General features: G+C 41.4%; 1 protein-coding gene across 1 annotated transcript in view; it reads right to left on the bottom strand.

Moving 5' to 3' along the window:
* The window catches only part of Gat (GABA transporter), a 145240-nt gene that overhangs the window by 26912 nt on the left and 90575 nt on the right, over positions 1 to 27753 (bottom strand). The window contains exons 4-9 of the mRNA XM_067139069.2: positions 24373 to 24556; positions 16824 to 16956; positions 10359 to 10493; positions 5855 to 5958; positions 3342 to 3466; positions 2641 to 2753 (exon numbers count right to left, since the gene is read on the bottom strand). Coding sequence (XP_066995170.1) covers positions 2641 to 2753; positions 3342 to 3466; positions 5855 to 5958; positions 10359 to 10493; positions 16824 to 16956; positions 24373 to 24556 — 794 coding nt within the window. The remainder of the gene's footprint in view (positions 1 to 2640; positions 2754 to 3341; positions 3467 to 5854; positions 5959 to 10358; positions 10494 to 16823; positions 16957 to 24372; positions 24557 to 27753) is intronic.

Raw genomic sequence — 27753 nt, 5'->3', positions numbered from 1 at the left:
TCCAGTGGCCAGTATGATCCCCGCACGACTCCTTCATTGAACACGTGTGGGATGACATTGGAATGGGACTCCGTCCCAGTACCAACCTGTGGGACCTGGAGGGACAGCTGTAACAACTGTGGATGAACTTGCCACAGGAGAGGATCCAAAGGCTGTTTGACACCATTCCGAACCGCGTAAGGCATGTATTGCGGCCAGGGTGGATGCGATACCCTACTGACCTGGCGCCAACATTCCATCTGTAACTGCCAACGGCCTTGTCTCTTTCATCCCATATTGCAATCACTTCATTAAAGGCACATGTTCTTTTAGCATATGTAGTGTCATTTTCAACCACTCCTTCTGGGTGCTCAACTTTTTTGTCAGGCAGTCTATATAAATTTCAATTAAAGTGTCATTTGATACTAATAGTCTTGAATAGCTAGAATCATCACCCAACTGTGGAGAGAATGTAATATAAGTGTGTTCGTAAAGTTATATTATTATTATTATTATTATTATTATTATTATTATTATTATTATTATTCATAGTAGTCTGAGTTCATTATTATTATTACTGGGGACGGTCTTGTCGAGGTAGTAATAGCTTGCTCGGTTGGCCCAGAACGGCGTGACTTTTGGTTCCCCGCCAGGAACTTCATACACTTAGAAATACATTTAGAGGCCCATTACCTTATCATTATCAGCCTACAGTACATGAGAACTGAGTACCAGAGTGCCAGACCCATTACTGAGGGGCGGGGATGGTCGTGCATAGACCTATCCACTCTGTCACACTTAGAGCGACCGAGCGAGTTGACCATGCGGTTGGGGTCGCGCAGCAGTGAGCTTGCATTCGGGAGATAGTAGGTTCGAACCCAACTGTCGGCAGTCTTGAATATGGTTTTCCGTGGCTTCCCATTTTCGCACCAGGTAAATGCTGGGGTTATACCTCTATTAAGGCCATGGACGCTTCATTCCCACGCCTAGCCCTTCCTGACCCATCGTTGGGAAAATTGTAACAAAAAAAAGGACACGGAGCGCAGGTTATAAATAGTTGAAGCCTCTACATTCCAGTTCTCTACAGACATCTGGCCAATAACGATACAGATTATGGTTATTATTATTATTATTATTATTATTATTATTATTATTATTATTATTATTATTATTATTATTATTATTATTATTATATTAGTATTAGTTTCTTGTAATTGAGCATTTAACCATTAACATTCTCTCACTAAGACATAGTCCGGCTCCATGGCTAAATGGTTAGCGTGTTGGCCTTTGGCCACGGGGGTCCCGGGTTCGATTCCTGACAGGGTCGGGAATTTTAACCATGATTGGTTAATTTCGATGGCACGGGGGCTGGGTGTATGTGTCGTCTTCATCATCATTTCATCCACATCATGACGCGCAGGTCGCCTACAGGAGTCAAATCAAACGACCTGCACCTGCGAGCCGAACATGTCCTCGGACACTCCCAGCACTAAAAGCCATACGCCATTTCATTTCACCAAGACATGCAGTGCGAGTATTGTGCCCCGTTAAATGTAGTTTTAGGCCACACTTCGAACACGTGCATTTTATAGACAATCAACAAACATCATGCCATTTCGATATACAGTTACTACGGATGTAACTGAGTGCACTCCGTAGAGTTCTGACGGCCTTATTCCTTGGTTTTGGGAGTAGTAGCTCTCCTGACAACTCATTAGTCATTTTCACTGCGAATGAAACCTTTATACACGCGGAAGAGTGCATTAGGTCTACGCCAAGCGTACTGGATAAAGTGTAATCTTCCTACTGTAGGTCCCTCGTTATCTTACTTGGAAACCAACAATAAATTCATGAGCGGCCGGATAAAGTGCGAGCTGGTTCGAGTACCCGCGGGTACTGTTTTTTTATTTATTTCTTACCGAGCGGGTAAGTTGTCTCACATAAATGTTGTCAGCAAATGGATGGATGTTTATGTTGCAATGAATATGATCGCTTGATGATCGGTTTGATCGGCAACAGTATGGCCGGTGAAAAGGACTTGAGGTGCTTGAACACAAGTTCGCTAACCCATTATGTACTCGAAATGGCGACCTTCGTGAATTAATTTCACTTTTCATGGTTTGGACATGCCATTTCTAAGCAAATCGTTGTGCGGGAAAGTTGAGTGCAGTCTTGTTTTGCCAATGAAAATGTCATGTGGTAAAAAGAGGAAGAAAAACATAGTAACTGTAGAAATTAAACTGAATGCGTTAGAGGGACTGCATACAGGACAAAAGTGTAAATAAAACAGTAGTTGACTTAGAAGTTGGGCGAGTCCGTAGTAGTGGGCATTTTTGTAACTCGATACCCCTCTAATCCACATTGGATCGAGTCTGAGAGACTGTACTCTATCATACTGTTTCAAATGCTGAACTTAGGCTTGGCTGGCTTCACGTCTGATCTCTCTTCGCGATGTTCTCTTAGAATTATTGACCAGAGAAGAGCTGCGATGATGGTTACTAGCTGAAAGGAAGGGGAATGAACTTGGGAGATGATTTCATTCTTCATCGATCGAGATCTTCCCTAAATTACGGTCCCCTCACATAGGCTATTAATTGAACTATAAATTAGAGCAAGTATTCTCCCAAAATGTGAATGAACTAATAACATGCCACTCACCTGACTGTCCAAACCAATGCAAAGCAACATGAGGAAAAAGAGACACGACCAGATTGGAGCGCCTGGAAGTTGCAGCACAGCTGATGGATAAGCCAAGAACGCCAACCCAGGACCTGAATACATTGTAATATATTAGTTACTTACATGTCTCCACTAACAAAGTAGTCTCCTGCCTACCATCATTGTCCACATGATTCACAATATTACCAGTAAGTTGGATTTTGAAAGATTTTTATTGTTAGAAGAAATAATTTCAGTCAGCACAGACTAGGTAAAGCAAACCTCAAAATTTACAGGGAATTAAGGAAAATTCTTCTGATCCCTAGTTCAAACTGTCATCCATAAAATCACAAATTTGAACTAGTAATTAGTAAAGTCCTGCGGGAGTGTTTATGTGAGGTGATAAGAATAGTTGAGAAACCCCCATGTCAAATTTAACACATTTTTCCCGAACGAACATTGAACAATCAAATAGTAGAATATTAACATATCGATGGTTATCTGTATATTTGAAACGAACATTTCCCACAATACTAATAAACAAAAGACCACAAGGCTGTTGAGCTGAAACTTTGCCAGTCACATCTATTGCAGTTAAAAAAATAATGGCAAAGTACAACACAAAGTCCCGAGTCCATAGCGGCAACAAATAATAATCAGGGGTCACCCTGTAAGACTATGGAAGCTTTGCTGAAACTTGCCTGAAGCTGCGACTTCTGCCACTGGTTTCTCCTGCTCATGAGCCATGAAGCCGACGACAGAGAAGATAACAAAACCAGCAAACACGCTAGTGCTCGAGTTGATGGAACATACGATGAGGGCATCTCTAAAAGAGAACAAATCAGAATATTTTTGTAAACAGAAATAATATTTCTCAACATTGTCAGGTCTACATGTTCTTTATGTTTCATTTTGCTGTATCGCGCACGTCACGATGGGATAGGAAAGGGCTAGGAGTGGGAAGGAAGCGACCGTGGCCTTAACTAAGGTACAGCCCCAGCATTTGCCTAGTGTGAAAATGGAAAGTCACGTTAAACCATCTTTAGGGCTGCCGACAGCGGGGTTCGAACCCACTATCTCCCGAACGCAAGCTGATAGCTGCCTGACCCAAACCAGACAGCCATTTACTCGGTGTCTACATGCTCCTTGGATTCCCAGACGAGTAAAAATTTCAATGATACGGACTATTGAAACAGAAATATATTGCATTTCGAAGTGAAATCATTCTCAAAACTTGAGTACTTGTCAGTTAGTGGCGGTGATTAATGTCCTAAGAGCAATTCTTGTACTTGTAAGTATGTGAGAGGTGTATCGTGACTTGAAACAGAAGAGAAAAATGTAAGGTTGAGCATTAGTTTTGACAGTCAACTGTTCCTCTCTCGCGTGTCTCTCTAACATTCGGAAAAGAATTCTCAAAAATGAAGAAACATCTCCAGCAAGGCACACAGTGTTATGAGAAATTTACCGTATGTAGACAGTTCGGTACATTATATCTGGTTTCAGGGAGGCCTTCCACACTTCGCGGATGAGTGGTATCGAGTGGCATGCACAGTTTACGAGTATATAGTACGCTGCCCATCTGACGCGATAAAGGCGTGACCATCACCGAGAGGGACGTGAGTTCGTTTACCCGTAAACAAGATGGAATATTTAGAATAAGGCTTCCACTTCTGGAGAGGTGCATACCCTCAGCCAAGACCAGAAAGGAGTAACAGGTTAGTTCATGAGGCGTTTATCTTCTACTCCTCCAAGGACCTTCATAGCCCGTGTGGATTTGTTTTTTGTGCCTTCTACAGGGTAACGCACAAAATGTCATACACTGGAAATTGTTTATAGAATATTTAATATAAAACATATTTAATAAACAATTGCATTACAACAATCACTGGAGTTATGTAGGACATGTTCAATATGCCCACCTTCTCGGGGCACAACAGCGTCGAGGCAAATCTGCATGTTCGTGACCACTCTACGACACATGTCCTCACTTAACCATCGGAAAAAGGTCAGACTTCTTTCTTATTTGTATATGTAGATTATCTCCTTCAAATATCCCCAAAGGAGGAATTAACAGGGAGTAAGACTGGGGCTAGTGGTAGCCATCACACGGGGCCCGAAATGTTCATGCAGGAAGTCCAGAACAACATTTGCTGTGTGCGGACGAGCTTCATCTTGCAAGGACCATTGTGTCTCTATTCGTAGTCTTGTTGCAAAGAGTTGTGGAAGGAAACTATTTCGCAACATGTCCATGTAACACACGCTATTGACTGTGTCATTGGCAAAAGACTGGCCGAATAATTCCATGACAGAAAATTGCAGCCCACGCATACACACCCTTTCACACCATGACTTTCAACCTAGCTGTACTTTTGCCCAAATCCGGCCATTCTGTTTGATCATAGCACCTTTGAGATAAACTTACGCCTTATCACTTAACCATGTGTTGTGCAATACGGGATCACCTTCTACAATAGCCAACGCAGCAAACCGTACTCACCGCTGCTTGTCATGGTACCGTAGTTGTCATTTTGTACGGGAAAAGTGCAAGCTCAGACTGGAGCCACAGCCACCCTCGCAGCAACAATATTCTCCGTTGAGCGGGCCGGCTTCAGACGGGACCACTTTCTCTCAAATTCTTTCAAATTGGCTGGCCAGTCTACACACTGTCTGTCAGCAGGGAGTCCATCGGGTACCGAAATGAAAACGAAATCTTTCCGACTGTTCTGACCTCCTGTTCACGCGTCCAATTCCCTTCCTCGGTCGTGCTGGAAGATGGTACGCGTTCGTGACATGTGCTGCTGTCTTTCGAACCACGCATAAAATAACCTTTTTGCTCACAAAAGGACCTGGCTCTCAGCCCGTATTTACACATTTTACAATCAAAGACGTATTGTTCTGGAGTGAATCAAGAAAATGTCCTCCAAAGGAATTCAAGACGTTTCGACCCATTGAATTTACACATAACTTAGAACTGGGTGCTAAGTATTTCTAGCATTCCATTCCTTTTGCTCTCGTTGGGAGTTCATGCCAAGCTTGCTGTGTGATTCCAGAGTAGTTGATCTAATTTTGCGCACTTTCGCGTCATTGCCCCTTTAAACCTTCAAATGTGTGCTTTAGGAGGATTATGAGGATAAAGTACTTGGTTGCAAGTGCCCTTGTCTAATAACCATGTGACTCGTCTGATTCTTGAAGGTCTGGCGGTATTTATACTCACTTGTATACGTTATTGGTGAATTTGTTGTAGCTCCCTAGAGCCACAAGTGTTCCAAGGCCGAGTCCATAAGAGAAGAAAATTTGAGTAACAGCATCTATCCACACCTGAAACAGAAATGTGTTCTTATTAAAAGGAGAGCATTGCTGAAGAGTGATGGGAGTCAGTTCATTCAATCAAGGAAGGCACAGATGATTTGAAAGTAACTCAGTAAAGTTCACAAATGATTAAACTACTATACCAGGAAGTGAATGCCCATGATGAATGATGATGTAGATACGACAGCAGTACACTCACATCTAGACTCTATAGTAGTTGCGTGTTTGCCCCAAAACAAAAGGTTTTGATGCAGCTTTACAATATGCATGTCTCCTAGGAAGAATTTAAAAGTGGTATAATGCCAGATAAATACACCCTCCCAAGAAGAAATGTAACACTTTGAAACTACACTTGATTCCATTTCATCACACAGTGTAAAGGCGAAGGTGATTGTTGTTTTAAAGTTCCTAACATGTAGGTCATCGGCCCACGCAGTGTAGTAGTCTTGTTTCGTATGTAGTATCCAGCTCTTCGTTTCTTTTATTTCTTCTCTTATGAATAAATGATGTTTGTGCGAAAATTGATGCAATGTGAAGATTACAATAAAGTTAGTTTAGTTGACCTTCGCGCTTCCTCCACTAAGTGCCACGTCTAGTCAGACGTACCACAAGCTTACAGTAACAGGTGCTTCGGCCATAATAGATTTTCAGTCCAAACTCCCAATGTACCGTCAAGCTCTCTGTGTAGCGGGACACTATAGTTTACAGGCGAAAGACTCCAATAAAGGAATGAAGAACATAAACAGTGCAATTTCGTTACTGTGTAGTACCAAGCTCCATGGCTAAATGATTAGCGTGCTGGGCTTTGGCCACAGGGGTCCCGGGTTCGATTACCGGCAGGGTCGGGAATTTTAACCATAATTGGTTAATTCCCCTGAAATGGGGACTGGGTGTATGTGTCGTCTTCATCATCATTTCATCCTCATCACGACGCGCAGGTCGCCTACGGGAGTCAAATCAAAAGACCTGCACCTGGCGAGCCGAAGTCCTCGGACACATCCCGGCACTAAAAGCCATACGCCATTTCATTTACCAAGTTATTTATAAAATATGTTCAAATACTCAGCTTCTTGTCACGCACATAATACTTCCTTGCAGCCTCGACAACATAAGGGGTGTGACACCTTCAGCCTGCCCTAGTCCTTCTCACGATCTTTCCTGATATGTACCGCGTCTAGCTCCTCCACAAAAGGAACTCCATGAGTGTGAGATCTGGATATCCTGGTGGCTACACATTTAAAGGACTGCTGAGACCTGTGTGCCGGAAACGATAGTTTTTATTTAAAATAAAACTGATATTATCTTGTCCTATGTGATGGATAGCGATCCTGTTAAAGAATTAAATCTTCTAATAGGAAGAGGGGCAATAACCAGTAACACACCCAAGTGTTCAGTCAGAAAGGCAGACTATTCTATGATTTGGCTGTCGCTGTCTATATAAGGTGGCTACTTGCCTCTAATTTCTTCGACTTCCCCATATACTAACAGCATATCCACCAACTCGTCGTTATATAACGGCCCTGCTCCATTCAAGAACTTGCAACTATTACTCTAATATAAGGGAAGTGATAACGTGAACGATTATCCCTCGCCTGATGTACAATCTAGTGAGTCGCAAGCAACCGCTGCACAGGTGACGCGTGTTCAGTGCGATGGATTCTCTCCGTTGTTATTCTTGGCTTTCTAGACCAGGGCAACTTTCCCACCGTCAGACAGCTCCTCAATTGTTCTCACGTAGGCTGACTGGATGTCGAACCAGCCCTCACATCGAGATAAAATTCCCTGACCTGGCCGGAATTTGAACCTGCGGCCTACTGGTAGGAGGCAGGCTCACTACCCCGACCACGGGACCGGCTGAAGATATTAAATTACTGTGTGCTATTTCCGATACAACGCTTAAAACAAGAAGGATCTTCCAGTGTAACATCCCTCAAATTGTTGACAGTATGAAGTCCTGGATGTCGCTACATGTACGTCGCGTAACAAAAATACAAAGTACGTAGCAGTGTTAATATTGGAATGAGATTTCGAGCCCATTCCAAAATCTACTACTGTCTTCATTATACACACCGCAAGCAGTATTAGGCTGGAATATAATTTTTAATTCACATAAATTGATGTCCATAGACAAACCATATGTGTCGTATTTTGGGCTGTTCGTGCAAGTTTGATCTACGTAGAAAGACGTTTTATACAAACCCAGTCGATTGTGGCTTTGTAATAACTACAGTATGGAGTGTTTCTCACATTCAAAAGACTCCGAACTGAAACGAATGGGATTTTAAGCTGCCAACTGTCCGCAGATAATATCGGCCTGATAACAAAGTAATGTACACTGAACATGTTTTCGTACACTTTCAAACGGAAGGTTGAGTCCATTACCTAGAGGAACATTAATTAAGTGGAGGTATGGCAGTAGGAATACTTAAAAGTAATGAGAATACGAGATATTTGGATATTGCTGTGCCACATGCTTTTGTGTTAATTGATTGAGTGCTTTCGACTATTGATCATTTTCATGGTCTGGAGGAAGAAAGGAAGTGTTGTTCCTCACGTCATTACTGATTCACTAATTGATTGATTGTTGGTTCAGTCCAGGGAATATTAAAATTACGACCATCAGCTCCGATGCCTGACATTCTTCGACAGAATAAACAAATGATTTGGATTAACGTTTCGGATAGTTTTCATTTAACTGCCAAGAGAAGCACATGCATGGCCGACACTATTGCCAGTAAGCTGAGTTTTTCTTGGATTCACTCAAGAGTTTGTGTATGTCATCTTTATATTTTTAGTTATTTGCCTTGCCATGATAGACAGATTCGTATACTATTCTTAGTCAGTACAAGCGCCACAACCTCTTCAAACTTATCAGAATATTCTGACTTTATAAATTTACCACTTGATTTTGTTGTATTCCTGTTCATTTTCCCTCACGTATTTGTTCCTGTGTGAAATAAAAATATTAAGAACATACAGGGTACAACATTACTGAAACAGCAGAAGTTGCAGTCTTGTGAAAATTGCTCAGAATTTGTAAAACTCACAATATTGCAGAACAAAAACAAAACAAAGACTAATGATACAGACCTTACTATAAAGATACTGAGATGAGGTTCATGACAATATGAAATAGCAATAAAATGTTTCGAGTCACAATTCATTACACCCGTACGACTTTCCCTCCCGCATCTAGTCCTGAACACACTCTTAAGTGTTTAACTGCACAAATGTTGATTAAATTACCGCACGAGCTACGTGTCTTGCAATCTTTCCCATGGTTTACCGCGGTCCAGGTTTGTAAGTGGCCTGAGGATCACACTACTTGAGCCTTGATTGTCCGAGCACAGTACCAATTGCAGACCTAACGATCTAAAGGGATTAAGCACCTAATTTTTTGATTTCATTTTAATGGACCTGCTGGTAGTGCATTCGTATGAGTATGTTGAGTGCTCAGCCCACCTCAACAGCTCCGCCATCACCCGCTTTTAAAATCTTTTTAAATTAATTTTTGTTTTGTTTTTAATTACTGATGTTTTCTCATTTCTTCCTTTTTCCTTTTTTTTAATTTTTTAAGGACAACACACACACCCAGTCCGCGAGCCAGTGGAAATAACCATTTAAGGTTAAAATCTCCGACCCGGCCGGGAATCGAACCCGGGACCCCATCAAACAAAGTCCAGCGTGCTAACCATTTAGCCATGGGGCCAGACTCCGTTAGGTGGCCCATGCATCACTGAAGAGGTGTACTAAGGAAATGAGGAGTGAGGTCATTTCCCCTTGCTTTCCTCACTGAGCCAGAAGTTGCTATTAGATCTCAGTCTGCCAAGCCCACTGAAATACCTACACCAACCAACCCTATGAGCAACATTTTCACACTATTCATAACAGGGACTGGGTGCATAAGGAATGGCATTGCTAGCATCACTCATACCTCGGTCTCTTGTATGTGGTCAAAGCCAATGATGAGACTGAAACAAGTCAATGAATGTAACAAATTTGTTCTAGCCTACATCAGAAGACATAGAGCAGTGTATACACTAGGTGTTGCCAGCAAAGGCGTCCGTATGAGCAAATCATACTAAAAGGGCTCTGTCGTAGCTCAACTGCAAGTGACTCATTCATATAGAATGAATAATTTATTCGTCTAGCCCCTTCTGCCATTTCAATTTTTAAATAATATTTTCTAAGAGATCTCATAAATATAACACCTTATAATGTAAATGATTGGGTCCATATGTGATTTAATGATGGGTTTGTCAGAAAAAGGAGGCAACATTATTTAATTGGAGCATTTGGTAATGTTTTTCATCATTATCTCTTAAAGTAGTTTTTTGCGCTTAGCCCCTTTAGAATGTTAGGTCTAAAATTAATGTATGTATATTTAATAGAAGACAGTATATACACACCTCAGACTCTCGTAGCTTGGAGAGGTTGGGACTGATGTAGAAGCGAATGCCCTCCACTGCTCCAGGTAGAGTTATACCACGGATGAGGAGGATTGTCAGCAGCACATACGGGAAGAGAGCAGTGAAGTACACGACCTGGAACAGTCATAAACACGTGTTCAATCGTACAGAAGCTTTCTTTGAATACACACACCATAATGCAGAAAAATGGTACGCAAAGCACAGAAAACGTTTACTTACAAATACCTAAACTCAACCCCCCACCCGGTTTATGGTTTTTCTACATTGAAACCATTAAATATAGTAAAACCATTGTTTGTACTCGTAAGTGCTACTAAACATTCGTTTCATGAAGCTGTGCGTACGAAACGGTGTAAGAAAATGCTCGTAAGAGGTAAATTCGAGGACGGCACTCTAGTTAGGAATCTAATGGTTTCGGCCTTAGAGGGTAAGAGAAAGACACATGACCGATTTTTTACACCAGTTTGTACACACAACTTCTGAAACCTATTTTTTCCCGAATTTAATGCATATTTCATAACGAATACCCTACTGCAATCTTCACCGCCAATTAGTTCTAGCAATAATTAGGCTACTTCCATTCTTGGTACCTCTAGCGTATAGATGAGATATCCACAGTTTAACTAGACGTCGATTGCATGCAACAATATGGGCCTGAATTCTGTCTGATGCAAGGTGAACTCCCTTCCTATGAAACATCGTAGATTACAACAGCTAACTCAACAACGTTGATTTTGCAGCGCCTTGATGCGGCTTTTATTTCTACTGTATCTAAGAACTTGAAATGGCGTATTTGTTCCTGTTTAATATTGATTTCCTGGGATTCAAAAACTCATCCAAAAACTCATTAGTTTTTGAGAAGGTAGCGTGGTAGCCGTAAGCTTACATTCGGGAGATGGCGGGTACAAGCCCCATTGTCGGTAGCCCTGAAGATGGTTTTACGTCGTTTCCCATTTTCGCACCAGTCTTACACTTGTCCTCTCCTATCGCTGCCGTAAGACCTGTCTGTGTTCTGCAACGTAAAACAAATACAAAAGGTGCTGATGTTTATTCCATTCTCGCAACATTTCCTCAATCATACGACTGCGTGCCGTTGCAACCACACTGCTTACAAAACCGACTGATCACCAACCAGCCAGTTCTTGCATTTCAATACAAAAATCTATGAAAATTATTGGCAGTTGATTGCAGTGAAATTACTTCAGACCAAGAATTAATTCTCTCATCAGCCCTCACAACAGCCTTATTGTCAGCAGTAAATTGCTGCTTGTCTCGCACATAAACAGTGTCACCTCACGGACTATGTCACTCCTTGGTTTACTCTACAGGTTTTCTGACATCACAGATTTAAATGCCCTCAGAGCATTCTACGTTTCCTGTATCTCACCTATTGTTGAATACGCCTCTGCAGTCTGGTCCATATCTGCTTCTTCAAATCTCAGCCACCTTGACCGTGTACAATCTTTTTTCTGTGCTATCGTCAGAGCTAGGTTCCCTGCATGTCGCAACCTAAGCACTATCCAAATGCTTGGGAAACTGAAACTCAAGACTCTTTCTGCTCGGAGGGAAGTAGCCGACCTAAGGCTGCTATACAAAGCAGCTAATGGTCTATTTAGGTCTTCTGATTTAGTTTCCTTATTCCCCTTCCACGTCCCATCCTGTAGCACCAGAAGAATACCCTATTCCATATTTCTTACTCCCGGCTTTCTCTCACCCAAAGATCCCTTTCTGTACGTACTCTAGCAATGTTTAATAACCTATCTATCAACAAGAACCTAGACATCTTCGTAACGTTTCCTTCCTACTCTCATGATATTTCTCATATAACTTAATTTTCCTTCTTGTTCTTTCCTGTTCTGCCCATGTATTTAGTGTAAATGTATTTTCCTTTGTTAATGTCGTTGTAATGTATTATGTATGATTGTACAGTTTTTATTGCGTATATTTGTGTCCTTTTTAAATATTTATATATCTTTCATTTTAGATTAATATCTATTGTACATAGCTCGGATCTTTGTAATTCGACGTTATGCTGTTGCTGATCCTGAATAAATAAATAAATAAATAAATAAATAAATAAATAAATAAATAAATAAATAAATAAATAAACATAACTGCCCGGTAACTTTCGGTATTCTAATCTCTCAATGTGGTCAACATTCTTCCATTAGTTCACTGTCATAAGCCTCTTCAAAGTCTACAAACGTATCTACTCCGTTCATAGCATTTCGCAATTACCTGACGCATACTGAAATACAGTACCTTGTCCTGACATACCGTTTGTGTTTTTAACTCCCACTAATTTTATCCGTTTTATTCTCCATCAATAATCTTAGGCTCTTCTTCACAATGACTATACAAACCTAATGTGATTACTGATCAGAGAAATTAATTTGGTTCATGTGATTGCTACATTCTTCCAAGTCTTGTTACTTTATGAAGACATTTTATGCTTGCGTTATCCCTGCGTTTCGCTGTTTAATATATTCTTGCCGTCCTCTAACAGAGTACACTGTTGTTGATAAATATCCAAACACAAGGAGTCAGTTGAGTTAATTGGTATTGTTGAAGGAGTTTTAACATGTCACTCTCACTCGTGCAAGAGGTGAAAAATAAATTAATAAATGACATGTTAATCCCTGGTTTGTATAACCTGCCGAACTCATCACAGCATCGAACCAAGTAACATTATAACGATGTCCTGAGGAGTAACCTTCCATACTTCGTTCACCCTTGTCCAAAGTTCATCGACATTTGTTGGTAAAAGTTGTAGGCCTAATGTTGCAATCATCGACTGATCATGTGTCTGAAATTTTTAGTGGGTTATAAATCTGACTATCTAACGGGCCACAGAGCAATTGGTAAATTGTTATCACATAGAAATAGAAGTGCAGAGGCTATTACACACGACTTGATATTTTCTTGCTGACGTATGATCAAGAGGTTCGTCGGTAAGAACAGAATTCCTCCTGGTATCAGTACGTCATGGACATAATACGCATGTGTAATGGTATTATTGTTCACTGCTAGCATCTTGTACGTCGTAACTCCGTCCCTTCCTTCCACTCAGGGTGACATTAACTAACCACGTGTGTTCGAGTATTCAAGTTAATACTTTCTTGTTTAGATAAGCACATTTTGAGTTAAAACTCTCTGGAGCACGACGATCTATATAAAGCATACCGTGTTTTGTGTCTACACAACACAGAAGGGCTGAAGTTGTTTTTTGGTGCTTCTTTTTCCTCTCACCTCCGCCCCAAGAAATCCCTCTTTCTCATGCTGCAACTAGAGTGCAATTGAAATCTGAGGTTGTATGGCAACAGACTGACAGGGAGGTAAGTTCCTGCAGTTGCTTATTTTAATTAACTTTCTAATTAGTAATTAGAAATGTCGTGTAATATTGAAACATCATTTGGTGTTCTGTCCGATCCTACATTATCAATTCCGCCCTAATTTGCCTTTTATTAAGAAAACACAGTGTGAATTTGAATCATATTTTCCTAACGACAATATTTGGTGATGAAATCGTGGCCAAAACAAGCTGAACATTTGCCGAAGGAAACGGCAAAAAAAAAAAAAAAAAAAAAAAAAATAGATTTCCCTGCAACTGCCATCTCCATCCCACTCCGTCTCCACCTTGAAAGGTATGGAGGTGATAATTTGTGTTTTCTGATTGTTTTTCATTCTAACAAAATTCAAACCTCTGGCATTAATACAAAAACGAATGTTAACATCTCAAGGGATTTAAACTTTTGCAAGCGGTTAATAGACAGGATGTACAAAAGAAAATAATTTTATTTTAATTTTACCTCCCATGTCCAATTATTTAAATATTTGTTTTAAATAACTATGCCTTTCACCCAGAACGACTTGGGTTCAATTCCCCGTCGGGAAGTCAAAAAATTTAAGAAACAAAATTTCACTTCCGGAGGTGCATAATGTCCCTGAGTTTCACTTAGCCTACAACGAAAATGATTACCATGTTAATACCTGGGAGAAAAGGTCGCCGGGCGTAGAGCTTACCATTCTACCGCACCAAGTGCTGAGGTTACGGAGTGGAAGCCTTTACCTTCTACCCCTCCTAGGGCCTTCATGGTCTGTACGGAGATGACTAAAATTAAATAGCTAAGGGTGTGTGATTTAAATTCCTGTTGAGGCTTTAAACATCGATATTTGAATAGCTGGTAGTTTTTGTTTTCATGATGTAATTTTAGTCCAAAATTTCATGCAGTTCTTTTTTCCCAAACTGAAAAGGAAAAGACTCTAACAAAAGAGGAAACGTGGAAGTTGTAAAGAGAAAAGAAAATGAAATAAAGCAACAGGAATAATATGGAACACCAGATGGATTCGGAGGGTACGAAAAGAAAAGGTATGCTAAAAGAAAGGAAAAAGGTTAAAAGAAGAATAGAACGCCTGTCAGAATGAGATCGAAAATCTCAATATCCTAGAATAGTCGTCCAAGTATTATGCAAGAAAATAACTTTTAAAAAAGAACTGATGCATTTTTTGTCGGAAAATACTGGTCCTAAGTCTCCTGCACCACTTACCGCACTCCAATCCTTGTTCCAACCTGGGGTTTGCACTTATGGAAATCTGCACCGTTTTACTCCTAAACCATCCCGTCGTACAACTGGCCAGTCTTCCAATGTCAAGCAAACTGGACAGCAAATACGAGAAAAGAGAATAAGTGAGAATAATAGAAGGAAACACATGAGGTAAGGTGAGAATCAGTGGAAAGAGGTTAAAATGTTAAAACTTTATAGATAACTAGCTGAAGTACCCGTTCTTCGTATGGATTTACGAGCAAGGATTAAAGTGGTTAAATTAAGGCGGTCCGAAAGCGTATGTGTGTCTTGTAGACAATATTCACGACCTTCTCACCCAGTACATGCCCCACACTCTCGACAGTGGAGAGCACGCCGCGTAAAGGTGGCTGCCACTGAAGCATTCTTTCCATACATAATGACGCAAAATGGATGTGAATCATAAACCCACTAAATATGAATCGTAAACGTACAAAATATTTAAAAGGCAGAAACAACGAATGTACATGACGATGATGGCGATAATAAACTACAGCTCACAGCATTTCTCAATCCAGTAATACAACTGTGGAATCCAGAACAGTGTACTCACTCGTCAGTTGGCCTCTTAACAAAGGAACAACTTACGCTCCTATTCATTAGTGAAGGCGAAAAACACAACAAAGATGAATTTTCTTCAACACACTTAAAGTTACGAAGAAAATGCACATGACATTTCTTGTAGAAAATGTCAGTTCAAGGCCACACAGTGCACTTCATTTTTCTATAGGGTCAACCGTTTACTCATTATTTTAGTTGATGTAAGGCAAAAATTGCCCAAATTCGGGGCATATCGCTGTAAAATCCCCCAGTGGTTCGAAACGGTGAAATATAATCAAAATCAAAAGTGTCCCTTGCGTGACTCGTGATTTGAAGCTACATCCTTAGCAAATTTCAGACGAATTGGTCCGATACTTTTCGAGCCTGTCCGAAACAAACAGCAGACAGCATCTCATTTTTATAGTATAGACTTGTTGTGTAGGTCTGAAAACATTTCAGGAGACCACTGGACACCTAAGATTTGTCATGAGTACAGAAAATTACGTTATAACCACATCCTGTACGTTTGGGGAATTGAAGTGGGCGATTTATCCGAAAACAGCTCCTAAACAGAAGCGTGATTTATCGGAAAACAAAATATTCTGCCAATGAGGAAGATCACTTTGTAAGGAAGCAACAATCGTGCTAACCATACCGAAGCACTCGGCGACGAAGATATTCAATACAGTGTTACTGTCGTCATGCTACCTTAACAACAGATGAATCATAACAATGATATCAATACAAGAAGATGCTCCACTACTAGTCACTGTCGGATGTTTCTCTATGTGATTGAATTTAGGCCTACATCCCTCTTTAAAACCTGCTGTTCGACCATGCAGCTTTCTAAAACGACAGAATAGACTCACATCTGCCAACATTGCGATCTCTTTCGAACTTCCTAAGTTCACTATACGGCTGTCTTACATGCAAACGTGATATTCTAATTGCCTTTAATAGACCACTAGTAAACAATACTGCGACGTACGTAAATGTTTCTCTATCAGTTTGTGCCCTGTTGCGTTTCGCCTTTTGAAAGGTCTAGAACCATTGTACTTGTATCAATCCGAACACAATGTTATTTATCCGTGCTACAAATCATACTCGTCCTATGTAAATCAGAGGCTTATTGTAACTCCTTCAATGTGTTCAGATCATTATGAACAGAAAAATAGTTTATCATTCTCTCAACTTCTTAACTTGTGAGCAACATTCTTTGCTTATTGTAGGTCAGAGATCCGTGATTAAATATTCTCTTCCCACCTGCAGACAGGTCAGTAAATACTTAACTTAAGCACTACTTGCTAGAGTATATACGTACTTTTCCGGTCCATTTTACACCCTTCCAGATGCAGAAGTAGCACATGATCCATACCAAGAGGAGTGTTCCCGCCAGCTCCCACCTGATACCTCCCACGTACTCTACACCTTCAGATATCTGGAGCGCTCGGCGTCTGCAAACAAGGGAAAAGTTCATTAGCCCAAACACAGTAAAGGTGCTTGCACACTCGTTATTCACACGAAGTAAGGGTTTTTATTGTTATTGGCTTTACGTCGCACCGACATATGGCGACGGTGGGACAGGAAAGGGCTAGGACTGGAACGGAAGCGGCCGTGGCCTTAATTAAGGTACAGCCCAAGCATTTTCCTGGTGTGAAAATGGGAAACCAAGGAAAACCATCTTCAGGAAGTAAGGTATAAGTTAAACTGGAGTATTTGGAAACTTCACACATCTTGTTACAATCAGAAGCTTGTATAACTGGATACAGGTCAAGTGATCTGTCGAACACGATGAAGAAGTCTCATGCTAAACTCTTCTTGTCTGTGTTTACACTCTAAACTGTAACAACCTGATATAAATTTTAAAATGGGCGTGTAATAGAATACCAACAACTTCAAATAGGCAGAAACGGAGGAAAATATATTAATGAAACCTAGCAGAAATTAAAAGTCTGAGACACATAACGTCTCCTTTTCAGAAGACTTCATACACTCCATTATCTCGGAACTGTTGTTGTCATAGTTTTATTGTCATAGACTGGGATATCTGGGCTCATAAAGCCCGTGAATCTGTATTTCTAGGAGTTATCTCATAACCTGTATTACTGTGGGTTCTTTAGTAGTGCGTGTTGCCGTAAATCGTTAGATATTTGGATAAAATATATGACTTGATTCTTGAAATAAGGTACTGTCCTATCTTTACCTGGAGTGTACGTGGAAAATGTTGGATAGAGGCGCCACTCACAATAGTTATTGTCGGCCCCGGAGTTCAAACGCCAGGTTTGCGAATAATACAAATTCTAAGACCTAAAATAAAAATGTCTCAAATTCAACAAAAAAACCTACAACCTGTTTTCCAGTCTTTGACCGGGTCAGAGATGTAATGAATGAACCAGATATAGGCTATTATTACAATGGGGTCGCCACTCCCAAGGTGATATTAATGACTGATAAATGCTATGAAATGAGAATGGAGAGTGTTGCTGGAATGAAAGATGACAGGGAAAACCGGAGTACCCGGAGAAAAACCTGTCCCGCCTCCGCTTTGTCCAGCACAAATCTCGCATGGAGTGACTGGGATTTAAACCACGGTATCCAGCGGTGAGAGGCCGACGCGCTGCCGTCTGAGCAGCGGAGGCTTTCTCAAATTCAATAGTCCTTCAATTTGATCTTAATTTTCCTTTAATTTTCAAACCGCTCTGCTTGAGTCTTTTTATCTATTCGTGGTAATCACGTTACCTGCCTTTGATGTCTTTCAGTAGACATGCGATATCTTATTAGGCAATGGAACAGAATTTCACCTTTCACAAAATAAATTCACATTCCTCCACTCTGCAAAGACTTCCATGTGGCTAGCTGAGTCCTAAGCCGTATATCACGGCAAAACATGAGATGGAGGTCGCAACTGGAGGATTTTTTCCGCCATTAATTGTGTTAATAACACTATCTTTTCACTTCCCATGAACATAACTTTATCAACTGCATTTACCGTTTACCTCTCATCAGTTAGATTGATCTCAGGCCGTGAACCTCAGAAATTATCTTGATGGTGGGAGACAGAAAAGTACAGTGGTAAATATATATCATTATTGTCCAAACTGTACATGTTTGTTGAAGAAGAACACCAAAGTTATCTGGAAATCTGGTAAGGCTGGAGCTACTAACCACTTAACTACTCTGATTAAAGTATATACGTACTTTTCCGGTCCATTTTACACTCTTCCAGATACAGAAGTAGCACACGATCCATACCAAGAGAAGTATTGCCGCCAGCTCCCACCTGATATCACCCACATGCTTTCGAATATCTGGATTAGCCTACTAATTGCACAGATGGTCGTAAGCGGCTGACAAACACACTCACAGCGTATCTCAATGATAGACGGGGAGGATTGCTACAAAGCGTATTATGTCCACTGAACAAATGTTTACAAGAGAAACAAAATATTTCTACGTTAAACATGCACCCAGGAATAAACATTCACCCAAGAACCACGGAAAATGAAATCATCCCAGAATTTTATTTTATGAAAATCGGGAAAACACCTCGGAAATTATACGTTTGATCCTCACAATATTACAGTATGATTTATTAATTATAATGAATTATATCTTACTCTGCTTTACGTCGCACCGACACAGATAGCTCTTATGGTGACGATGGGAGAGGAAAGGGCTAGGAGTGCGAAGGAAGCGACCGTGGCCTTAATTAAGGTACAGTCTCAGCATTTGCCTGGTGTGAAAATGGGAAACCACGGAAAACCACTTTCAGGGCTGCCAACAGTGGGGTTCAACCCACTCTCTCCCGATTGCAAGCTCACAGCTACTTGTCTCAAAATGCACAGCCACTTGCTCTGTGAACTGAATTACTTAAACTACGGAATTATATCGTAACTGAAAGAAACTATTGCATTAACAAGAAATATTACATATTGTAGATAAAAACGTGTTTAGAAATACAATTTTTTCATGTTTAGTGCTCCTGTACACTGAGATCTTGCTCCATCATCATATTGCAACCGAACGCAGTCTGACCAGTAAGCGAATGGCGCCTAATTTTCAGAATATCCAACATAAGAATGTAACAAACATCCATTGTTTCCAACATCCTACATAACAAAAACATCCGTAGACAAAAACGGTTTGCTTCGGTCATTTCGGTGAACAAAATTCGATTTGAAATGTCACTTCTTAGTAGCGGTGGCTTGTGTAGAGCACAAGTGCACGTGAACACCCATGTTACCCTTGAATTACTCGCTATCTAACTCACTAATTATAATTCTTATCTGCCGCATTTAAAATTTGCCGGGTTCTACGCTTCACACTTGCTTGATGTGCACATCGGATTTTTTTTTCTAGTGGCTTTACGTCGCACCGTCACAGATAGGTCTTATTGCGACGATGGGATAGGAAAGGCCTAGGAGTTGGAAGGAAGCGGCCGTGGCATTAATTAAGGTACAGCCCCAGCATGTGCCTGGTGTGAAAATGGGAAACCACGGAAAACCATCTTCAGGGCTGCCGACAGTGGGATTCGAACCCACTATCTCCCGGATGCAAGCGCACAGCCGCGTGCCCCTGACCACACGGCCAACTCGCCCGGTTTTGGAAAATAAGCAGCGATATCGCTTCTTCTTCTTCTTCTTCTTCTTCTCCTTTCGATCGTGCTGCAGCCCAAGGTGGGACTTGGGTACCTCAATGAGTATGGCCATCCGTCTCTGCCCCTGACAACTGTCTTCCACACCCTGCAGCCAACTCTTAGTGCTTCCTCCTCTATTCCGTCCTTCCGTCTGAGCATCGGTCGTCCCAGTCTTCTTTCCACCTGGTTCCAGGAGGAGAACTTTCCTTGCTGATCTTCCTCGTCCAAGCATATGACAGGCCCAGCCCAGCTAACCTACCAATTTTAATGGATTTCATAATATCAGGTTCTGTACACAACTGGTCGAATTATGAATAGCGGTGTTCTTTATACACTATCTACCATTGTCAACCAATGGGCCATACAAAGTAAAGCTATCTTAGCATACTTTACAAAACCAAATGAAAGAATAGACTCTGACATTTTTCCTTGATTGGCAATAAATCCATCTTCTTTTCTGCACATCAGGCGTTCCCATCTATTGATTGCATAGTGGGAGTTTCAAATCGAGCTCATGCTTTTTCTAGAAATCGGAAACGTGTACATTTCTAGAAGCTGAGTGATGGTATATAAACGATCGCTTAGCCTACTGAATATTCTTCGGCATGCGTCCTCTTCCACCAACTATAAGGCATTAACCAAATGCGAACGAAATCCTCGGCTCGGCCGGGAATAAAACTCAGGGAGGTATGAACCGCATGGTGTCAGCGGCTTCACTATCTTGGTAGAGACAGGGATCTGTTGATGGACTTCAGGACTTCTTCCCAGGCTTGAACTTGCTCCGTCACCCTCACTAGATAAGTGTGACTCAGCACGTCAGCCGAGGTTACTGGACCACACAGCTGACCAGCATTTATGAAGATATAGTATGTTGTACGAGAAATAGAGCGTGTCGTTAACGTCATAGCATTCCAGAGTTTATTTTTATGGTAGAACCTCGATACAGCACATTTCTTGGACTGTGATTCCGCATAAAACTGGAGGTCCTGTGGCTATGATCGTATACCACTTTAGGCTTTCTTGGTTAACTAACCCTAAATTTCTTTGATTACAAGTAAAAATGGATAATGTTTTAATAAGTAGAAATGGTAGATTTTAGCATTTTAAAAGTAAGAATGAAGCATTTTATTTTTTTTAGCATTTTCTGTTCTTCTTCTTCTTATTATTATTCTTATTCTTCTTCTTCTTCTTCTTATTATTATTATTATTATTATTATTATTATTATTATTATTATTATTATTATTATTATTATTATTCATTTCCCGTTTCCAGTCTTCTGGATCAGGTTGTAAATCAAGAACCTCCACAGTTGTCTACCTCTCCATCACGCCCTTCCTTCCTCCAACATTTCTTCTACTTTTACTCCTCTCTTCTCCATAGTTTCAGTATTTCTTCCACATGCATTACAGTAGTTGAATACTATCGACTGCCATAAGCAATCCACACCTGAAAAATGTAATTTCTTAAGAGTTGTACCAAACCCGATCATGGATACGCTCCATGTGCCTTTTATGTTACGTTCCTTGCACTTTCCGCACAACGTTTTTAATGTGGAAAGGCACGTTTGATCAGACATCCCTAAAAAAAGCAGATAGAATACATTTCGCAACGTAACTATGGACCGCCACATTGTGTATTGTTTCTTTCCTTCTTTCTTTCTTAATCTGTTTACTCTCCAGTGTTGGTTTTTCCTCGGACTCAGCGAGGGATACCGCATCTACCGCCTCAAGAGCAGTGTCCTGGAGCGTCAGACGTTGGATCGGGGGATATAACTGGGGAAAAGGACCAGTACCTTACCCAGGTAGCCTCACCTCACCTGCTATGCTGAACAGGGGCCTTGCTCTTAAGAAAACTCTAAATGCAGCAGGAAATGAACACATTTGAACCCATTGTGTACTGCGTACAGTAGAGGACCAGTTCGGAGAAGATTATACCAGCATGACAATGCACCCAGTCATAAAGCTGCATCTGTAAGGCAAATGTTTTGTGGAAAATAACATTCCTGAAACGGACCGGTCTGCCCAGAGTCCCGACCTGAACCCAATGGAACACCTTTAGGATGAGTTAGAACGTCGACTCCGCTCCAGATCCCAACGTCCAACATCACTACCTTCTCTGGTTTCGGCTCTTGAGGAAGAATGGGCTGCCTTTCCTCCACAGACATTCAGACACCTCCCCAGCAGAGTTAAAGCCATCATAAAGGCGAAGGGTAGACCCACCCAAACAGATGTCCAGTAATAGGGAACGTGAATGTAAAGTCTAAGTGCAGTTTCACATAGGCGTCGGGACACTTTGATCAGGTAGTGTAGTACTGTAATCCTAAAAGATACATTGTGTACATCACGACCATTGAGATAATGAGCAATCATACCGCATACACTGCATAACAGTCTCACATGATCGATAGCAAGTAAACCATGATCAATATATTTAGATTAAATCAGTCTCGTGGTACTGGAAAATGTCTGTTCCAGAGTTCCCGGGTTCAGTTTCCATTTTTTCCAAGAGTTGTATTCTTAGATTGATGCCTAAAATGTGCTTCACTTGAAATCGTGAGGTGTCTGGTATGAGTGGCAGTGCACCCAGTCCAGAAAACCAGACAATACGGCTAAGGAAGTCGTCGTACTGATCACGTAATTCTCCAATAACTGCAGGCCATCTGGTTGACACAAGCCATCTCAATAGACCGAAGTCCTGTCTGTGCCACGGGGTTTTCACTCATTTAGTATGTTGAACATTTTCTGAATGAGAACACCTCACTGAACGCGGTGTGCGGTCGGTTATGAATGAACTGAAGAGGCTGCACCAATGTTTTTAGAAGACTTTCTCACGTGACAAGCTTGAGACATACTCGGTCATATGTTATCGTGGCGTCTGCGGTAGCGTATAAGACTGTAATTGTTTCTCCATAGAATTGAGATGAATATTTCTAACTTGAAAAAGGTACTTTTGCAACATTTTCCTGAAGCGAGTGCGGATAAGGAGTGTTTCCTAGCTGGGGCGGTAAAGGGACATGGGATCGACTGCAATACAGAGGCACACGGTTCAGTGGTTTATTCAGCCTACATTAGAAAGGAGCTCCATCCCACTTACTACCGAGGTTACGGATAGTAGAAGCCTTTACCTCCCATTCATCCAGGGATATTCAAGGACTGTAAAGAGATAATTTTGCGGAGTGTGGATAAACCAAGGAAATGAATCACTCGGGAATCCTCTTATCACGCCCAGATTTGAATATTATGCCTGCGCTGCTTCTCAGTCCTATCATGGAGCATTATACAAGAGAGAGGTAATGAATGAATGCTGTTTGTTTAACGTCCGGTCTAACAGCTAGCGGTCTTAACAGACGTTAGAGTGTCGGATTTCTTTAACGTACCGGAAACCACCAACACGGAGTTGTAGCACTGTATTTAACACCCTCAAATGCCACCGAATGCTACTGAAATTGAACCCGCTACATTGGAAACAGAAGGTCAATTAACGGTGCACCGATCTCGATAGCTGCAGTCGCTTAAGTGCGGCCAGTATCCAGTATTCGGGAGATAGTAGGTTCGAACCCCACTGTCGGCAGCCCTGAAAATGGTTTTCCGTGGTTTCCTATTTTCACACCAGGCAAATGCTGGGGCTGTACCTTAATTAAGGCCACGGCAGCTTCCTTCCCACTCCTAGCCATTTCCTGCCCCATCGTCGCCATAAGACGTATCTATGTCGGTGCGACGTAAAGCAACTAGCAAAAAAAAAAATAAAAAAATTAACGGTGCTACTGAGGTCGACCGGCAAAAATGCTCTTTAATAGCCAACATCGTTCGCCTGCAATGTCATCACGGTGTCAATTAGGCACGAACTGTTTTTAAACTTTCGATGTTGAAGGATTTCCTTTTCCATACACTTCCCTCCTTACCGCGATGTGTGGGCCCATAAATCAACCATCAACATCACTTAATGTAATCTTGGAACGTTTCTGCTTGCTTACCACGATCCACTTCCCTAGTCAAGTGTCAAGTGCTGCACTTTGCGTCTCGTTTAGTTCTGGCATTACCAGATGTCACCTTCAATTGATACGAATAACTAAATAATCTCTGTGTTTATGTAATTCGCCGACTCCTACGTATTTGGTCCCCAGCCATAACAATTTCCTGTCTTTATTCCTTTACAAATCGTTGGTTGATGAAACTGGGTGACTAATTGGCTTTGAAGAACGTGGGGCAGTACGAACAAAAAGGAAGTACTTACTCCCAGAACTCCTTGACGGGATCTGTCAGCTCCTTCACGGATATGTTCATGTTGTTGACGGAGCAGATCTTGCTGGTAGCCGTGTTGTTGTAGTACGTGTCCCAGCATGTCAGGTTGCTCCTCTCGTATGCATTCACGCAGCTCGGAGTGTTCCAGTAATTGTTGCACGTTCTCCAAGGAACATCTACAAGCAAGAAATCAAAACAAATTGTAAATCTTTCACTCCTTGAACAGATGTAAACTAAGTGACAGTATCCCTCCGCCTGGAAGAACTATCTGATTAGTTAGAAATATCTCGCCTCGTGGAGAGCTGTACTGGGAATGCTGAACCAAATAAACTAAGAGTTTGTAATCAGAAATACGCATAATGTCAAAAGAATGGCATTCGCTTTAAGCTGGCATCCGTACACTTTGTAAAATAGAAATTAAATATCTTCCTAAAAGCAGCAATCGGATTCAGATCTCAACAGAAAATTAAACAAACCACACTGTGTCATGCGACAGAATTTCTATTGGCAATAAACATCAGGATAAATAACACAAGAACAGACTGGAATGACTTATTCCAATAACCGGTACACTCAAAATTCGTTGTATTTACATCGTTACAATTAATTGCTTCTCTCCACTTTTCGGAGATTTACTTGTCTGATGCTTCATGACTTTAGATAATGAAGCTATTTGTAAATAAACATGTCTGTAGTCCTACATTTCGTCATCTTTGTATCATGTTAAAATCAGAGTACGACTTCGCCACGTGCATTTGTTTGCATTCATCTTCAGTTCGTATTTCAACTTATATCTCAGACAGTAACATTTGTTTTAGCTAGACGCAGAGGGGAGTTGGAAAGAAAACATTGTAATGTCTGCGATGTGATTTCATTAGAAAGAAATTTCGGCCATAGCTAGTTGGATGCTATACTCGATAAGAATGGAACGGTCATATGACAGGGTACTGATTACTTTTAGTTAGCTTTTTATTGGTTTATATGTTTTTAAGGGTTCATTTTATGTCGTATGTGTATTGTTGCTAGAGGCAAGGGTTCAATCTATGACGATGGTCTCGTGGGATATAGAGGTCATTGGTGGTGTTGTAACCTAGTGAGCTGTGAGCTTGCATTCAGGTCATAATGGGTTCGAACCCCGCTGTCGGCAGCCCTGAAGATGGTTTTCCGTGCTTTGCCATTTTCAAACCAGCAAATATTGGGGCTGTACCTTAATTAAGAACGCGGTCGCTTCCTTTCCACTCCTAACCCTTTCCTATCCTATAGTCACCATAAGACCTGTGTGTCGGTGCGATGTACAGCAAACTGAAAAATATTATGAGTTTGCCTGATTTACTCAATACACTATTCATTCCCTCTTTCTCTAACCTAACCCAACCTCATGGCACTACAGTACTTAAACGGCTTTGGCTTACGAAGCGACCGCTGCTCTGCCCGAAGGCCTGCAAATTACGGAGTGTCGTGTGGTCAGCACGACGAATCCTCTCGGCCGTTATTCTTCACATCCTAGACCGGGGCCGCTATCTCACCGTCGATTACCTCCTCAATTCCAATCACGTTTCCTCTTTCTCTACCTTTCTAAAATTCTTTATTACTGTCCAGGAAGGTTTCCCTGCAGCTTGACCTAGCCTTTTCAGGTTATTATCGAAATCTTCCCACGACTTCTTCTTGGGTTCAACAATTATTTGTATTGCTCTGTTTCCTACATCTACGTGAGATTCCTTGTCTGTATCGGTCCTTATTTGGAGCCATTTCTGATACTCCTTCTTGTTACGTTTACAGGCTGCTCTCACATCATCATTCCACCAAGACGTTCGCTTTTATCTCATTTCTACACACAGTTGTACCTAGGAATTCCCTTGCTGTTTCTACTACAGCATCCCTGTATGCCAGCCACACTGCTAGCTGTCTATTGCCGGGTTGAGTGGTTCAGATAGTTGAGGCGCTGGTCTTCTGACCCCAGCTTGGCACGTTCGATCCTGGATCAGAGCGGTGGTATTTGGAGGTGCTCAAATACGTCATCCTCGTATCGATAGAGTTACTGGCACGTAGAAGAACTTTTCTAGGCGACATTACGGCATTTCGGCATCTCCGAAAACCGTAAAAATAGTTAGTGGGACGTAAAACAAATATTATTATTAGTATTATTACTGTCTGTTGTTCGGAACATTTCACTAATCATATCCATGTAGGCATACTTCTGTCTTATTTCCTCGTCTTGGAGATTTTCTGCCCTTATTTGTCTGCAGACAGATTTCACTTTCTGCCCTAGGCCTAGAGATACTTAGTTCAGTACAGATCAAATAGTGGTCTGTATCACCAAAACGTCTCCGGAATACCAACGTATACCTAATTGCTTTCCTAAATTGCTAGTTGCTTTAAGTCGCATCGACACAGATAGGTCTTATGGCGACGATGGGATATGAAAGGTCTAGGAGTTGGAAGGAAGCGGCTGTGGCCTTAATTAGGGTACAGTCCCGGCATTTGCCTGGTGTGAAAATGGGAAACCACGGAAAACCACATTCAGGGCTCCCGACAGTGGGATTCGAATCCACTATCTCCCGGATGCAAACTCACAACCGCGTGCCCCTGACCGCACTGCCAACTCGCCCGGTTTTCCTGAATTCAAAGTCGGTAATCATATACTGTGGTCTATTAGGATCTGGTGCCACTACCCTCCCATGTGTAGCGGTGAATATCCTCATGCTTGAAGAATGTATTCATACCTGCTAATTTCATACTAAAAAGGAAGTCCGGTAAACGCTTACCCTTCCTATTAGCTTCCATAGCATTCCCACTTTTACCCATCACCTTTTTGTATCCTTCGGTTCTATTTCCAACTCTCGCACGAAAATCACCCATTAGCACTATCTCCTTCTTTCTGCTGACACTTATTATGATATCACTGGAGGCTTTATAAAACTTGTCAATTCTATCCTCATATGCACCCTCACATGGTGACTAGACTCAGACATTTCCGTCTTAGTTCCTCCAACAGCTAAATCTGCTACATCATTCGCTCATTTGCGTGAATAACAGTAACTATGTTGCGTGCAACAGTATTCCTGATGAACAGTCCTACCCCACACTCTGCCCTTCGCTTTTGAGCACTCGTACAGGATATATTATAATCTCATAGCTCTTCCTCCCTTACCCAAATATCATTAAATCGGAACACATCCAGAACATCCTACTTGCTGATTCAGCCGGTTCTAATTTCTTCCTTTCAGAAGTCCCATTAATACTGATAGCTCCCCATTGAATTCCATTTCGTTCGACGGGTTGTTTGCATGGAGTCCCTCGCCTATTGAATAGACGTCGGACTCCGTTACACCCATAGGTCTGAGCTTGGTTCTGTGAAGAAAGATGCTACCCT

Source organism: Anabrus simplex, chromosome 2 (assembly GCF_040414725.1).
Source record: "Anabrus simplex isolate iqAnaSimp1 chromosome 2, ASM4041472v1, whole genome shotgun sequence".
Lineage (NCBI taxonomy): Eukaryota > Metazoa > Arthropoda > Insecta > Orthoptera > Tettigoniidae > Anabrus > Anabrus simplex.
Note: the sequence above shows the minus strand (reverse complement) of the source record. Positions and strands in the feature narration are given on the sequence as shown.